Source organism: Mytilus galloprovincialis, chromosome 7 (assembly GCF_965363235.1).
Source record: "Mytilus galloprovincialis chromosome 7, xbMytGall1.hap1.1, whole genome shotgun sequence".
In the NCBI taxonomy this organism is placed as follows: Eukaryota; Metazoa; Mollusca; class Bivalvia; order Mytilida; family Mytilidae; genus Mytilus; species Mytilus galloprovincialis.
Window position 1 is genome coordinate 43,579,886 of NC_134844.1, and position 15,803 is coordinate 43,595,688.

The 15,803-nt window shown below is 31.6% G+C and overlaps 1 protein-coding gene across 1 annotated transcript; it reads left to right on the forward strand.

Annotated features, from left to right (window-relative positions):
* The first annotated feature begins 52 nt into the window (after positions 1-52).
* Positions 53-15,593, forward strand: LOC143083062 (uncharacterized). The gene is made up of 7 exons (XM_076259249.1): positions 53-114; positions 4,120-4,205; positions 4,794-4,932; positions 6,144-7,051; positions 9,800-10,028; positions 11,185-11,409; positions 12,697-15,593. The coding sequence occupies exons 2-7, from the start codon at positions 4,122-4,124 to the stop codon at positions 12,924-12,926; spliced, it is 1,815 nt and encodes a 604-aa protein (XP_076115364.1). The 5' UTR covers positions 53-114; positions 4,120-4,121; the 3' UTR covers positions 12,927-15,593.
* Positions 15,594-15,803: the final 210 nt, after the last annotated feature.

Genomic DNA, 15,803 nt, shown 5'->3' on the forward strand with positions numbered 1-15,803 from the left:
AGACTCGTTTATCTCCCTTGACACAATTTACGTAGCTAAATCTGAAATAGGCACCATTTCAGCTTCCAGACCACATATAAAACATTTAACGTTGCTATCAGAAGTGACATACAGGTTGTTTATTTTTTCCAGTGTCAACTGAGATGATTTTAAAATCCTTCAACAATTTACTTACCATGCTTACATCAATTTAAGTTAAATATATATATATTATATTAGCTAGAGTTAGATGAGGGGATAAGGTCTCTGCGCAATGCTAGGCAGTATTGTCATAGAAGTTAGAAACAAAAAGTACAGGTTTCAGCCCCTGCTCCGGGGAGGAAGTTACGAATCAAATCTACTCTAACATCGTTAAGTTGATGTTCTAGGCACTTTATACATGTTATATATATATTTAACTTAAATTGATGTAAGCATTCATATCTGCTGTAGTGATGCCTGGAATCCTAGACTGAGTAGTCCCCACTGCACCTGTAACTTTATTTGAAAATATTGATTGAAATGTGGATGCATATGCATTGAGAGAATATTTCAAATGGTATTTCATGCAGTATTACCAAAAAATGAATAGTGCTTTCTCTGTGTTTATCTTTATACCTGGTACTATAGAGATATCTGTGTATATTTGTTCCACCTAACAGAAGTTCCACTGGAAACTTTGTTATAAACAATGTCATAATAATGTTCCTGTTGGAACAAATAGTCCATACCATTTATTCCGTTAGGAACATTTACTGTAATATTTATTCCAGTACTAGTGGAAATAATATTCCAGAAAAGTGTTTCCATTTGGAACTTGTATTATGAAGCAATTATTTTCATTTAGATTGGGCATATCTATATAAAATTGTCTTTTTATATTTAAAAAAAAGAGGCAAAAGATACCAAAGGGACATTAACAAGTCATATGTCAAAAGTAAAATGACAATTAAATTTACACAATATTCAAATAGGTCCTTCAGAAGGGGTAATTGTATCTTCTCAAAAAGTATTCTTCCTTGTTTCAAATGAATAATCTTTGACCTAGCTTCTTACTCTGGTTTACATATTAAAATAAAGTGCATGAGATCTTCAGGTTGTTTAAAACACAGGGGTGAAACAAATTGTTACATTTTCATTATTAATAGCATTGGAAACCAACATGCATAACAAGATGTATGATCGTAAATATTTGTCCTATTTTGGAGTTATTGCACCTGAAATGTTGATATTACCTTTGGGGCATTTACTTTCCATTTTTACAAAAACTATAGGAGTAACTGTAGTTTAAAAGAGTAATTGCAATAATGATCCGTATGACCAGATGTATTCAACCTGAAAATTGGAGAAATATTCAAGTACTTGTTCTGTAGTTATTGCCCTGAAATATTATTGTTCCTCAATTTCTAGCAGTTAGTAGCTATTATGATGAAAATTGTAGGAGCTAGGTTAAAAGTGAAAACCACAAAAAGGACCAGCTTGACAAAATGTATTAAATATACCCTGAAATTGAATAAATCTGTTTAAAACATTTGCAGATTGGTCGCTGTAATTTCAATTTTTTGAAATTTTTTGTCTGAAATTGTGAAAACTGACATGACTGAAGAAGCTGTAAAGTTGGAAATGTTACTTCCCCAGAGAAAGTACAATATTTTAATCAATTTTTATTTTAAAATATACCTAATGATATCGAAAGTTTTTTTTAGTGTAATTAGAAAGATATATAATAGAAATCATACTTTCCCGGTACACACAGATACAATATCTTCCTCAAAAAGGGAAATAACTAGTACAAAAAATTGTTACTATCTGTCTAATCATCTCTGTCAGTGGATGATCACCTTCATTCCCCAATAAGGCAGATTTTATTCATAATAATTAATATTTCAACTGATATGGCAATATGATATATGCTATTTTCAAAATTAACTCAAAATGCATACAAGAGGGTTTGGATGGGGTTAAATGATTAAAGAATAATGTCCTTAAAATATGAAGATTAGAGAATAATGGGCAAAAAAAATGAAGATTAGAGAAATGTGTGGTCTATTTTTTTGAAGATTAGAGAAAAAAAAGGGGTTAATTTTTTGAAGATTAGAGAAAAAAGGGGTAAAAATTGAATGTTTACAGAATAACAGACCCCCCCCCCCCCCCCCATCCAGACCCTCATACAAAATTATAATTGCTTTGAAATGGTCTGCAAAGTACTTTAAATATTTAATAGTTCTTGTAATTAAACAAAATTTATATTAATGGATATGAGTTGATTCCTTTTGTCAAAATTCAGACCTGCCAATTCACAAGTTTCACTTTTTATGGCGGATTCCCCAATGAGAGGTGTTGACGTGAATTTTAATTTTTAAATTCTTTTTTATGTAAACTGAAAACAGGTATTGAAGCTGACATAGAACTAATTAAAAACACTGATAACATATATAACAGGAGGTTTTGAAAAATTGATAGGTATGATTTAATTAAAATTTTTAAATTGATGCTCAATAAATATTTATTGCACTGTTAGCACCAGTCTTAATTAGTGTTGTCAAATCGTACACTTTTGCCTAACCGGTTACTCGGATAATTGTTCGACCGATTAACCGGTTAACCAGTTCTTAAAGTTGAATGAAGTGTGAAGGCCTTATTTATAGTACCCTACATATAGATATAAGAAGATGTGGTATGAGTTTCAATATGACACCCTTCCTTCGAAGTCATAAAGTTATGTTTTTATAATACGATGAATTGAAGTTTGTCCTTTGGCATTATATAATGCTTGTCTGTGAGGATTCCTGACAAAAGTTTGACTTTTAATAATCAAATACACCGTATCAACCTATAATGGCATTTGTACTAACTTCAGATTGAAAAATATGAAAAAAAAACTTCTTAATCTCGTTAAATTGAATATGTCTGAAACCGAGGATTCTTTTATTTTCTCTTGTTTTCTCTGAAAAAAAAATGTGGAGTGTTTTATTGCACAAAACAATAAACAAAAAACAAATATGATATATAGCATCAATTGGCGGTTACACACCATTATTCCGACAGCCCATTGGTCCGACAACCCATTAATCCGACAATCCATTGCTCTGACAACCCATTGCTCCGACAGTCCAATACTCCGACAGCCCATAAGTCCGACACTTATCAAGTCAAGTAGCAGGGTATTAGGGTAAAATAAAATTTGTCTGTTTGTATTATTACGTTTAAATATGTAATCACATATTTTAAAAAATAACTCCGTATATATAAAATAAGGCTTAGGTAGTTGGAATACTTTCTGTATATAGAATAGAACAGAAAGAATATTTCATTTTCCAAATTAAAGGGTCTATAAAGAGCATATAAATCCAGAACAACCAGTGATGGTGCGAGCTACTGATGATTCAAAAATTTTACTGTTGAGTTATGAATCTGAAAAAGCATCACGCAGTATAGCTGACTTATATAAACATTGAAACCAAATTTCAGAAATCATTGTATTGTAGTTCCTGAGAACAATGTGACAAATATTTTTAACTTGGCTGTCATGTGAAAAGTGTTCGTTAAACAAGAAGTTGTTGACAATGAATCTGAAAACGTATCAAACGATATAGCCGACTTCAATAAACCTTTCAGAAATCCTTGTATTGTAGTTCATGAAAAAAAATGCAACGAAAATATTCATGGGACGGACGTATGAACTGACTGACTAACTAACGGACGGACGGTTGGACGGATGGACAGACAGAGGCAAAACAGTAAGCCCCTGCTTATTCGAAGCGGCGGTATAATGATTGGGTCAACATTAAGACTTTACAATACTAATATGACATAATTATCTTTATAACAACATAAGCCTCAGTCACAATCGGAGCCAAAACAAAATAGAAAAAAACCTTAACTAACACATTGATATCAAATAACAGTCCTTATCAAGACATGCACTATATACTATAATCATCATTTTCCCCCCTTAATAGTAAAGTTTTCTTGTGTTATTTAAACATCGAAAATTTATTCAATTTTTTAGCGTTTTTGGTATTCGGTATTCGGTTGTTCAAACAGTTAACCGGTTAACCGTTGACAACACTAGTCTTAATCACTCATAACTGTGCTAAGTGGTAAATTTTCAGACCTGTTGTTTTCTTTTTATTTAAGGAATGGACAAGTTACCACCTTGTAAAGTGTGTGGTGGAAGAAGTTCAGGTCTCCATTATGGGGTGATGACATGTGAATCATGTAAAGTAAGTGTGTATTACATGCATTTAAATGTGAATCCTGTAAAGTAAGTGTGTATTACATGTATTCAAATGTGAATCATGTAAAGTAAGTGTGTGTTTTATATGTATTTAAATGTGTATTACATGTATTTAAATGTGTATTACATGTATTCAAATGTGTATTACATATATTTAAATGTGTATTTAATAATAAAAGAAAATAATGACATAAATTGTTTCAAATTTTTGAAAAACAAAAATTCCTGTTCTAACATTATTTTCTTATCTAAATCATGTAACTTATATTGTGGGTCAAATTAAAAAAAAACACTACAAGGCACATGGATAGGCAACATTGAACAAGGAATTTTCAAGGGTGGACTGAAAAGTCTGGTAAAAGAAGTACACAATGAATATATATAGTTCAGGTGGCTTTAAGGTTCATTAAGTGGATGTAAAAATAATATCACATGAGGCAAATATGGCTGGACATTGACAACTTTGCTTAACCAAAAAAGTCCTTAAAATGTGTTAGGGTACTATCAATCAAATACTGTGGATTCAGTAATTATTATATAAATTTTGATTAAATTAATCCTTAATATTTTTCAGGGATTTTTTAGGAGAGCATTTATTAGAAAATCTCCATATGAATGTAAATTACTCCAAGACTGTCATATTACAGAAAAGAGAGGAAAATGTTCAGGATGTAGACTAAGGAAATGTTTAGAAGTTGGAATGTCTGTTGATGGTAAAACTTATTTATTTCTTTGCAATTTATTTTTAGCATGTTTCAAAATGTTGAAGTTGCTTAACCTAATTTCATGTTGGAAAAAACTTTGATAGATATCAATTGAAGTTTTTTATGCCCCCGCCGTAAGTTAACAGGGGGGCATTAAGTTTTATCCTTGTCTGTCTGTATGTTAGTATGTCCTGTATGTCTCAAAGTTGGTTTCTGTTCTCTAACTTTAGTTTGCCTCAACCAAATATATTATAAAAACTTAGACATAACGATACTACCACATGATACAGATCAAGTTTGAATTATGGTGATGTGACTTTATGGTTCCAGAGATATGCCCCTTTACAAATGAAAAAATTGCTGAATTTTTCGTTTTCGTTCTCTAAGGGAGCTACCATTTGATTTTTATGGGGGGGTGGGGGCAAGGATGAAATTTGAAAAAAATAGGCAGGACAGGAGTTTTGAGTAAAAAAAAAAAAGGCAGGATGAGACACTTTGCAAAAAAAATGGTCAGGATAAACTAATAAAAAAAAAGGCAGGACCGAATAGAGTGAAAAATAAAAAGGCAGGACAGAGATTACAACTAAAAAAAAATGCAGGACAAAATTTTCATCCTAGCTCCCCCATAAAAATCAAATGGTAGCTCCCTAACTTAAGTTTGCCTCAACCAAATGTTATGAACAAAATACATATTACTTTTGAATTTTAATGGTGTGACTTTAACTGTTCTAGAGTTATGCCCCTTTACAAGTGGAAAATTGATGAATTTTTCGTTTCTGCTCTCTTACTTTAGTTTGTCTCAACTAAGTGTTATGAAACTTATACACAATGCTTATTACCACAAAATACCAATCTAGTTTAAATTTTGGGGATGTCACTTTTACTGTTCTAGAGTTATGCCCCTTTACTGAATTTTTCGTTTCTGTTCCATAACTTAAGTTCCACTAAAACCAAGTATTATGAAACTTATACACAATGCTTATTACTACAAAACTCATATCAAGTACAAAACTAGGTAACTTCGCTTTTACTGTTCTTCAGTTATGTCCCTTTATAACCTTATATGATATGCAAGTGGGGCATCATCTGTGTTCCATGGACACACTTCCCAATTTTTTACTTTTAATATTATTTAACTACCGGTAAATGAGATCTTATGTAAATTATTTATCCTGTAAATACTGTCCAATTATCATCAGATAAAAAAAATCTTCTTTCAGCTATTCAGATGGGGAGAGTAACAATAAGTGATAAAGCAGACAGATTAATTGAATACAAAGATAGGCAAGAAGAAAAAATAAAACAAACAATCCATGAAACCAACCAGGTAGGAGGCAACAAACTTCTTCAACATGGTTCTAGTGAAGATAAACTGCCAGATGAAACAACCAGAGATCTTATCACAATGCAGCCAAAATTTGATAATCAGACTCATACTCCACACCTCATTTTTGAAAATCCAGAAACTCTTCTCACACTTGGCGATTGTGAAGCACAGAACATGACTGCTATACCATCACAATTCAACGGGAAGGAATGTGGAACAATAATTCAAAAGATTAAACTTCCAGTGGCAGATAAAAATCTTGTGTTTGGTGCCGAAAATTCAGCTTTCATAGATAGCAGTTCAAATCATTCCTGTTTCAAGGGTCATGCATCTTCATTGCCGGGTGAAAGGGTTAAAATTCACTCTTCAATTCATTCAAATCAGTCCTGTTTCTGGGGTCATGAATCTTCATTGCCTTGTGAGAGGGGTCAAGTTCACTCTTCTGAAACAACAAATCATCATGATCATACTCATTCCTGTAAAAACTCATTACCGGTATACTCCTCTGAAGGTGACGAAAGTAAAATGATGCGGCATGTTAAAGAATATATAAATAATCATAATGGGGATGTTGAGTCTATGAACAAGGAATGGTTGGATGTTGGTGGAGAAGACTGTGGGGATGATTGTTTATTTAAAAATCTTGAACATCGTCTGACAAAGGAAGTAGAATTAGGTGAGGATATATGTACTGACATTGATGATATTGTATCCTCATTGACACATGCCATGGACTGTATACAGATCTTCAGTGTTAAATACTCAGCAGAAGAAGTGAAACAGAAATTGAAAGAAGGATCAGTAAGTAGTTAGGTTCGATTACTGTAAAACAACTAATTTTTACGAAGACTTTAATCGCAATTACCCTTCACTACCCCTTTTGTGGCAATTTAATTCGTGATTTTCAAATTTGTTTCATGTAATAAAATAAGGAAAGATCAATGTTTTACATATTAGCTACCATTTATATTTGTATTATTTTTATACTCGCAAAACTCTCAAAAATTTATCTCTGGCTAAAATTAGTTTGTTAGTTTAAACATATTTATTTGTATCAAACAGGAAAACCAACGGTTTAATCTATTACGAAGACTTTAATCGCAATTACCCTTCACTACCCCTTTTGTGGCAATTTAATTCGTGATTTTCAAATTTGTTTCATGTAATAAAATAAGGAAAGATCAATGTTTTACATATTAGCTACCATTTATATTTGTATTATTTTTATACTCTCGAAACTCTCAAAAATATATCTTTCGCTAAAATAAGTTTGTTAGTTTAAACATATTTATTTGTATCAAACGGGAAAACCAACGGTTTAATCTATATAAAAAACATGTATGTTCAATTCACTCATGACAGGGGAAAAAATGTTCCATTCACCCTGGAAAGCATGTATGTTCTATTAAACCTTGTCAAGTATGTTCTATTCACTAATAACAGGAAAACATGCATGTTTCATTCACGACAGGAAAGCATGTGTGTTCCATTCACTTATATTACTGTAGATTCATTATTATTTGTTAGATACCAATTTTCGTGGATTTCGTGGGTACAGGTGAACCACAAATTCAAATGTTCAACGAACTGCAAAGGAGTAGGGGCAGGCAATGAGGTCCTTATTTGGCCAAAATATTACCGCAAATTTAAAAGTTATCATAAATATTCTTAAATTTGTCAAAACTAGACTAAAAGAGGGACGAAAGATACCAGAGGGACAGTCAAACTCATAAATCGAAAATAAACTGACAACGCCATGGCTAAAAATGAAAAAGACAAACAGACAAATAAAAGTACACATGACATAACTTAGAAAACTAAAGAATAAACAACACTAACCCCACCAAAAACTAGGGGTGATCTCAGGCATTGTCAGGTGCTCCGGAAGGGTAAGCAGATCCTGCTCCACATGTGGCACCTGTCGTGTTGCTTATGTGATAAAAAAATCTGGTATATAGTCTAATTCGGTAGGTCACATTCATGACAGGGAAGGGGTTTGTAGTGAGGACGTAAGGAACATATCCGATATCATTTGTGAAATGGTTATTCCATAACGGTCAACCAACTCGTGATGGCGTCCGAACTAAGGAACAAGGTATTCAGAAAATAAAAACAAATTTCTCAATGAATTAGTTACCATGGCAACAATCCATGACAAAATTTGCATATATTGTAAAATTTCTTTGTTTTCCTTATTTTTCAACAAATTTTAAGTATAATTGAGATTGGAAAAGTATTGGTATATCCTAGAAACAACTTTATATTTAGTGAGATTTTGTTAATAGTTATTATAAAGCTTCTGTTAAATTATTGTGTTGTGTCTTGGCTGCGTACGATGTGACGTCATTAGATAAAAATCTTTATGATTTTCATTGTTATTTCTTGACCCTATGCATTTCCAAACATTATGTGCAAATTTGAAATACTGTGAAAGTACTTTAATTCTTGGGTATCAATTTTCGTGGTTTGAGCAATATTTACATGTTCCTGGGTTTTTAAATTTGTGGATTTTAGTTTTCTAAAAAAAAATAATTGAAAAATTAAAGCCTTTTGGGAAGAAACGAAGGTTATAAATATTCTAGATTGAAGGAAATTGCAAAGTAAACATTGACTGGTGTAAATCGTAGTGATAACACTCATTTACCCATGAAAAAGTGATCAATAGATTAAAGACCATCAAAGGTGTTAATTAGGCCATAAACATGTCACCTAAAGAAAACAGTAACATAAACAAATGTTATAAACGTATCTTGAATTGTCAAATAATTCTTATCAAAATCAAGCCCAGCATGAAATTATTTTTTCCCATATGTACGAGAACTATGAGGATATAAAATGAATAGTTTATCATACTAGCATATCAATACCGGAAATCTGACTTTCATCGATCAAAAATATTTTTTTATGAGAATTAAAAGATCAAAAGTTGTACAGTTTAGGTTATTAAAGATTAAATGGTATAATCCTGCATGCAGTTGTAGTTCTGTGACTGCTATTAAAGTATTCTCAGAATTGGCGTTATTCATTATATTCTCTAGATCATATCAGTAGTCAAGCCTACCGATGGGGATCTTTCCATGTCTTGATTTTGACAATGGTTGTTTTATTTCGTTGGACACTTAAATTCGTGGATGACTTAATCCACGAAAACCACGAAAATTAGTACCACACGAATAAAAGTACTTTCACAGTAGTTTATTTTTTGCGCCAAAAACAGGGCCTTAATGCCCCTACTCCTTTTCTATAGAGTTGTATGCAGACTTTGGCAAAACCATGAAATCAAATATCCATGAAAATGGAGGGTTACATCAATCCATGAAAATTGGTATCCACGAAAATAAATGAATCCACAGTAGCATTTCTGCATTTTTGTCAAAATCTTGCTGTCAACAAATGGATAGAAAATTGATTTTATACCAAAATTTTCACAATCATTAATTACTACATTTGTTTTAAATTTTTAATTTAAAAAATTTAATTTAAAACAAATGTAGTAATTTATTATATGGTTAATAATGTTATGTTTTAACCATATGTATTCAATCACAGGAAGCGTTCAAAGTGAAACAGGAAGTATTTGGTGACCTTAGGAATTTACCAGATACAGAATACTATAACTTATACAAAACAACAGGAATTGATGCTGATGGCAGAATGAAACAAATGGATGACCACTTTCGCTGGTATGAGGTCATAGTTCATCAATACATTGACTTTGCTAAACACATTCCAGGATTCTCTTCATTATTAACCTGTGATCAAGCAGCCTTGTTAAAAGGTATGAAATATTGTATTTACTATAGTCCCGGATAAATATGAATGTAATACATTTTCCTTGTTAAAACAATCAAAAACCTCTGTTAAATGTGAACTAAATCTGCTAATAAGTCCATAGGTGCTTGAGGACAGGATACTGTTATGCGCCCCCCATAGTCCCTCCCCTTATTATCATATATCTCAGATTTTTAAATATATATATATATATATATCAAAATACTCTAAATATGCATGTTAACTATCAACTATAGTTGAGATTCACGTTGATAGTAAACATGCATATTTAGAGTAAAAATATGTTATATTAGTATATATATGGTACAAATAAGTGATATATATTAAAAAATCTTAGATTTATGATAATAAGGGGGAGGGAATATGGGGGGCTCTAAACAGGATCCTGTCCTCAAGCACCTATGAATAAGTCAACCTATTTGAAGTATTTAGTGATTGTAGTTTTTTCTCATCTTCTCTGGTGTTTTTTTTTTTTCATAAACAAGACTGTATTAGTGAACTAACTTGTTAATTGGAACTGGCATTTAAAATGTTATTATATCATTTGTTTAATATTTTCTGAAAATTTTAAGGCTGTATGGTTTTGTCGGAAGTAGCAATGATATATGCACAAAAATTGTGCCTATATAGTTAATTGATTTTTTTTCTATTTCCTCAGAAATTGTCTAACTTCTGAGTGGTTGACCTTTACTATGACTACTAAGATAGTGGTCTAGAGTAATAAGTATTTGTTATAAAAACGCTTAATCTTTATACAGGGTTTTGCAATAAAATGGCTTTTATTTAATTTTCTCATTTTGTATGACCCATATTCTTTTTGGTCCTTCACAGATTACAGACCATATAATTAGGTATTTAAGAGCAACAATTTTTCAAAACTTAAAAAGAGGATTTTAATAGGAGAGTTTGTGCCCAGATGAGAGGGAAATAATCAGGCTAGTTCACAATTATCGAATGAATATGAAAATAGCTTTCACTCAGTTTTCAGCCATTCCTTATTTACCAATTTGTATGAAACACAACGAAAAATGAGCTTCAAAACTTAATATGAAATGAAAGTTGTAAACATGATGCACAAAAATAATACTTTACTAAGTAATATGAAAATGAATAAATCCATGACATTCCAGTTTCTTTTCCAGCTAAAAGGTCAGAATGCTTTTTCTTCATCATACACGAAGCTTGTGATCCAGATACAGAAACGGTTATGCTGTTTTCTGGTCAAACATATAACATCAAAGAAATAATTGGCTGGATGCCTCAAGAATTACTTAAAGTGTGGACAGAGTTTTGTAAAGGAATACAGAATCTAAATCTTACAAAGAAAGAACAAGCTCTTATTTTGGCTCTGTTGATTACAACTCCAAGTATGTATGGAATTATGTGCAATAGATACTGTGGATTTGTTATTCTTCTTTTGATACCATTTTATTGTGGGTTTCATGGGTACAGGTGAACCATAAAAATAAATTTCAATTACAAACGAAAGTGAACCAACGCCTGGTGAGTCTGTAGTACGGTAGAGTCCATAAAAATAAATGTTCAATGAATTACAAATTTTATATAGACTTTGAATGCAGAGATTGGCAAAACCATGAAATCAAATACTGTGGATTCATTATTATTCCTTGGATACCAATTTTCCAGGATTTCGTGGGTACAGGGAAACCATGAATTTAAATGTTCAACGAATTGCAAATTTGCTGTATGATAAACTAGACTTTTGGAAAACCACAAAATCCAATATCCACGAAAGTGGAAGTTTTTCTCAATCCACGAAAATTGTTACCCAAGAAAAATAAATGAATCCACAGTATCAATGAAAATCCAAGTTTTCCTCAATCATGAAATTGATACCGACAAAAAATTAAATGAATCCAGTTATTGAGAAACAATTCATGGCAGCCATAGATTTGTTTTTGTTTATCCATGGGTTATAACTAAACAATTTACCAAAAATAAATATATCAGACATGAACTAATGACAACCACTTAATATAACTACAGGCTCCTGACTTGGCACAGACACATACGTTTTACACAGGCAGCAAGCTACCAACATACACTAAGAATGTTTCATTTGGAAAAGATTTAACATTAAAAACTCATTTCAATCATTTTTACTATGAGATGATAATTATACGATTAGTCAGCATTGTATTTAGGTCCTACTGTGAATTCATCATTAATAGTTGGATACCAATTTTGTGGGTTTCGTGGTTACAGGTGAACCACGAATTTAGATGTTTAACAAATTACAAATTTATATAGGCTTTGTATGCAAGGATAAGCAAAAACCAGGAAATCAAATATCCACGAACATGCAAGTTTTTCTCAAATTCACGAGAATTGATACCCACGAAAAATAAATGAATCCACAGTATATGTCGTATATAAAATCATGTTTTCCAGTATGTCCATCTCAAATTTTGATTTGGTCCAAAAGCATCTACTAAATTTTAATATGCATACAAAAGTATATGGATTTAATCACAGTTCAAATTGTAATCAAATGTATTTATAATCAAATATATTACATTTAATGAAATCATTATATTTTAAAAAAATTTATGAAATAAAAGAATTGTTACTGCATACTAAATTTGTTGAGTATAATTAATTTATCTTTTTTTTAATAAATTTTATATATTTAGGTGACAAATACTCTTTAAAAGAACCAGAAAAGGTTCAGGAGCTTCGTAATAAATTAGAACTTAGCATTGAACATGTGGTTCAAGGCACAGAGAGAACTTCAGTTGATCTATGGAGTCAGATGACAAGAAACTTGATTTCATCATTACAAAGTATGAAGGACATAGAAGAAAAAGAGCATAATTCTGTCTGTCAGATGCCAAGTATAGTGAACTTTTTACTTAATGAATAATCTCAAAGGTTCATAAATAACTTCTGTTTCAAATGAAAATAGCTCATTTAATGATATTTGTTCAGTTAGAATAAATGCCATAGAAGATAACCATTACCAATTAAAGTAGGAAATATTAAAAAAAAATATACTCTAGGTTAGTCAGTTTCTAAATATATTAGATTTAAAGATTTTTATTTTTCATGCTTTTTAAAATGGACATTGTACAGATGGGTGAGGTGGGGTTGGAGGGGTTTGATCCCGAAATCTTGGCTTAAAAACATGAAATCCAGAGGTTTGGAATTTCATGAAATTTAAATCCTGACATCTTGAAATTCGATAAAAAGAATTCTAGGATCCCAAAAGGATCAATCCTGAAATCACGAGCTAAAAATCACCTAATCCTGACGTCCCGAAAAAAGTCCCCCCCCCCCCTGTCATGGGTATGTCCCACAATTTATATGTCCAAAGTTTCCCCTTCTGTCAAACTTTTGTATCCACCTCTGCCTACTCCTGTACTGCCTAACATACTTTTAGGCCACTTTCACAGAATCATGAGTAACATGATGCACTTTTGCACCTCTTATTTTATTTTAATGAATGAATTTTGGGTTTGCTTAAACATGACGTTGACTAAATCAAGACTCATTCATATCACCATACTACAGATTACATTAGTTTTCACTTTTCCTTAACCTCTTGTTACAATTTATTGAAAGTTTCTCAGAATACCAACCATATACACATTTGTTATAGCATTGTGCACATCATATAATGTTTGCACTCTTTCTGACATTAGATTCTGAATATTTTATATTCATGGAAGAGTGCTTAATGTGGGGATCAGATGTATTTTGTTTAAGCTTTGTTTTGAGCTACCTATTGAGTTTTCAATGGCATTTGGTTTTATTAAAATGTAAATTTATTGATAGACTTATTATAAGTGCATGAGGGAAAACTTCATTGTATTTTGTAAACACTCAAATAGATATGGTGTTAAATTTGTAGAATGTTTTTGAAGCTTAAAATGAAAATGCATTTATATATACTTTATGGCTTCAATGTCAGTGATCAAAACTGACTACCTACCTGGCTGGCCCCAAAAAGTTCATTTTTGGGTAACTTTCAAATATTTAACTTGTTATGTCATGATATTTTTGCACAACACAGACCATTTATATGTTTATACAAATAGGTTATGTTTGCTTCTATCTAAGTACATTTGTACTGTATAATGGTTCTTTGATTGCTTATACTTAATTATATATCCTTCATTGTTTTACTACGGCAAAAAAAATTTTGTGTCGTATAATGCTATCATGTCGTCGTCGTCATCGTCATTCGAAGACGCATTTAGTTTCCGGACAATAACTAAAGTTTTAGTGAATGGATCTCTATAAATTTTTACCAGAAGGTTCAATACCACTAAAGGAAGATTGTGATTGATTTTGGGGGTTATGGTCCCATTAGTTAAGTAATTAGGGGCCAAAAGGGGGTCCAAAATGAGCATTTTTGCAGTTTTCAAACAATAACTTGTGTTTAAAAAGTAAAATCACAAAAATACTGAACTCAGAGGAAAATCAATTAAGTGTATGAATCTCTCTGAAATTATTCCAAAAGTTTCCATACCATGAAGGGATGGTAAGTATTGACTTTGGGGGGTTACGGCTCAAAATGTTTTGGAATTGGGGGCAAAAAAGGGGGAAAACTAGGTTTTTCTGGTCAATGGACAATTAAGACAATTTAAAAGCAGTGTAAGGGAGGTAATACAATCAAATTTAATGTACAATGTTGGGTATGTTCAGATATACCTCCCTTACACTTCTTATAAATTATGTATTAAGGAATGTCAGGTTTTGGACTAATTGCAAAAAAAGGGGGGTGGTAGTGGTTTCTCAATTTTTTTTTCTCCAAATTTCAAATTTTGGAAAGTTTGAAGAAGAAATCTTTAATTGCATATATTGCACAATAGATTTGTAAGATCTTGACTTTTGTTTTGTGTCAGATTCTCATATTATGTCAAAAATTTGATCACAATCCAAATTCAGAGCTGTATCAAGCTTGAATGTTGTGTCCATACTTGCCCCAATTGTTCAGGGTTTCGACATCTGTGGTCGTATAAAGCTGCGCCCTGCGGAGCACCTGGTTGTGTATTTTGTATTAGAATTTTGCAAACTCCGAAACAGTGGTGACGTTGCTTCTTTAAACTGATGTTGCTTGCTAAACTATCAATGTAGCGTAGTAAAGAGGATGTAACCGCTGTTTCAGAGTTTGAGAATTTTGTTTTTTTAAAACATGTTATTCCCACTGAGATTAGGACATTAAATCTTTGAATTTACTCAGGGCAAGAATACTCAGATATCAAGTCCTCAATAAATATTTTTCTCACATGTGATGAAAGTCGCTGAAGTGAGACCTATGTGTGCTTTTCCTGACATTGGTAGCATCAACAATTATCTAAGTTTTTGATTAGGTTACACATGCAAGACATGTTTGTTTGTTAAAAATGTATTATACTTAGATTAGATTTCTGTAATGTAAAATGAATTATTGTTTGAGTGAGTGTTGTATATGTTCAGTTCAAAAGCTCAATGCATGCTTATGTTATGTTGTTACTAATCTTGCCAACTTTAAATCAAGATTATTTATATTTGCTCTTTTTAAAACAAATACATTGATCAATTTATAAATTTAGGGGTCATCCATAATTGTCAACCATTTTCCAAAGTGTACAAAACGTACACTTTTTCAGACCCCCCACCCTCCCTCAAAAAGTGTACATCAACCATTTTCAGATTTCAAGAGAGAAATCAATCATTCTTAATAAAAAGAAGATCCTGTTTATTATATTTTAGTTTAATATAGAAATTTGCATTGAAAATAAACTAAAACATATCT

Excerpts from the sequence above, each read along its gene's own strand:
- LOC143083062 (XM_076259249.1), top strand. The coding sequence starts at position 4,122 with ATGGACAAGTTACCACCTTGTAAAGTGTGTGGTGGAAGAAGTTCAGGT. Across the intron at positions 4,206-4,793 it reads TGACATGTGAATCATGTAAA|GGATTTTTTAGGAGAGCATT; the intron begins GTAAGTGTGTAT and ends AATATTTTTCAG. Across the intron at positions 7,052-9,799 it reads AGAAATTGAAAGAAGGATCA|GAAGCGTTCAAAGTGAAACA; the intron begins GTAAGTAGTTAG and ends ATTCAATCACAG.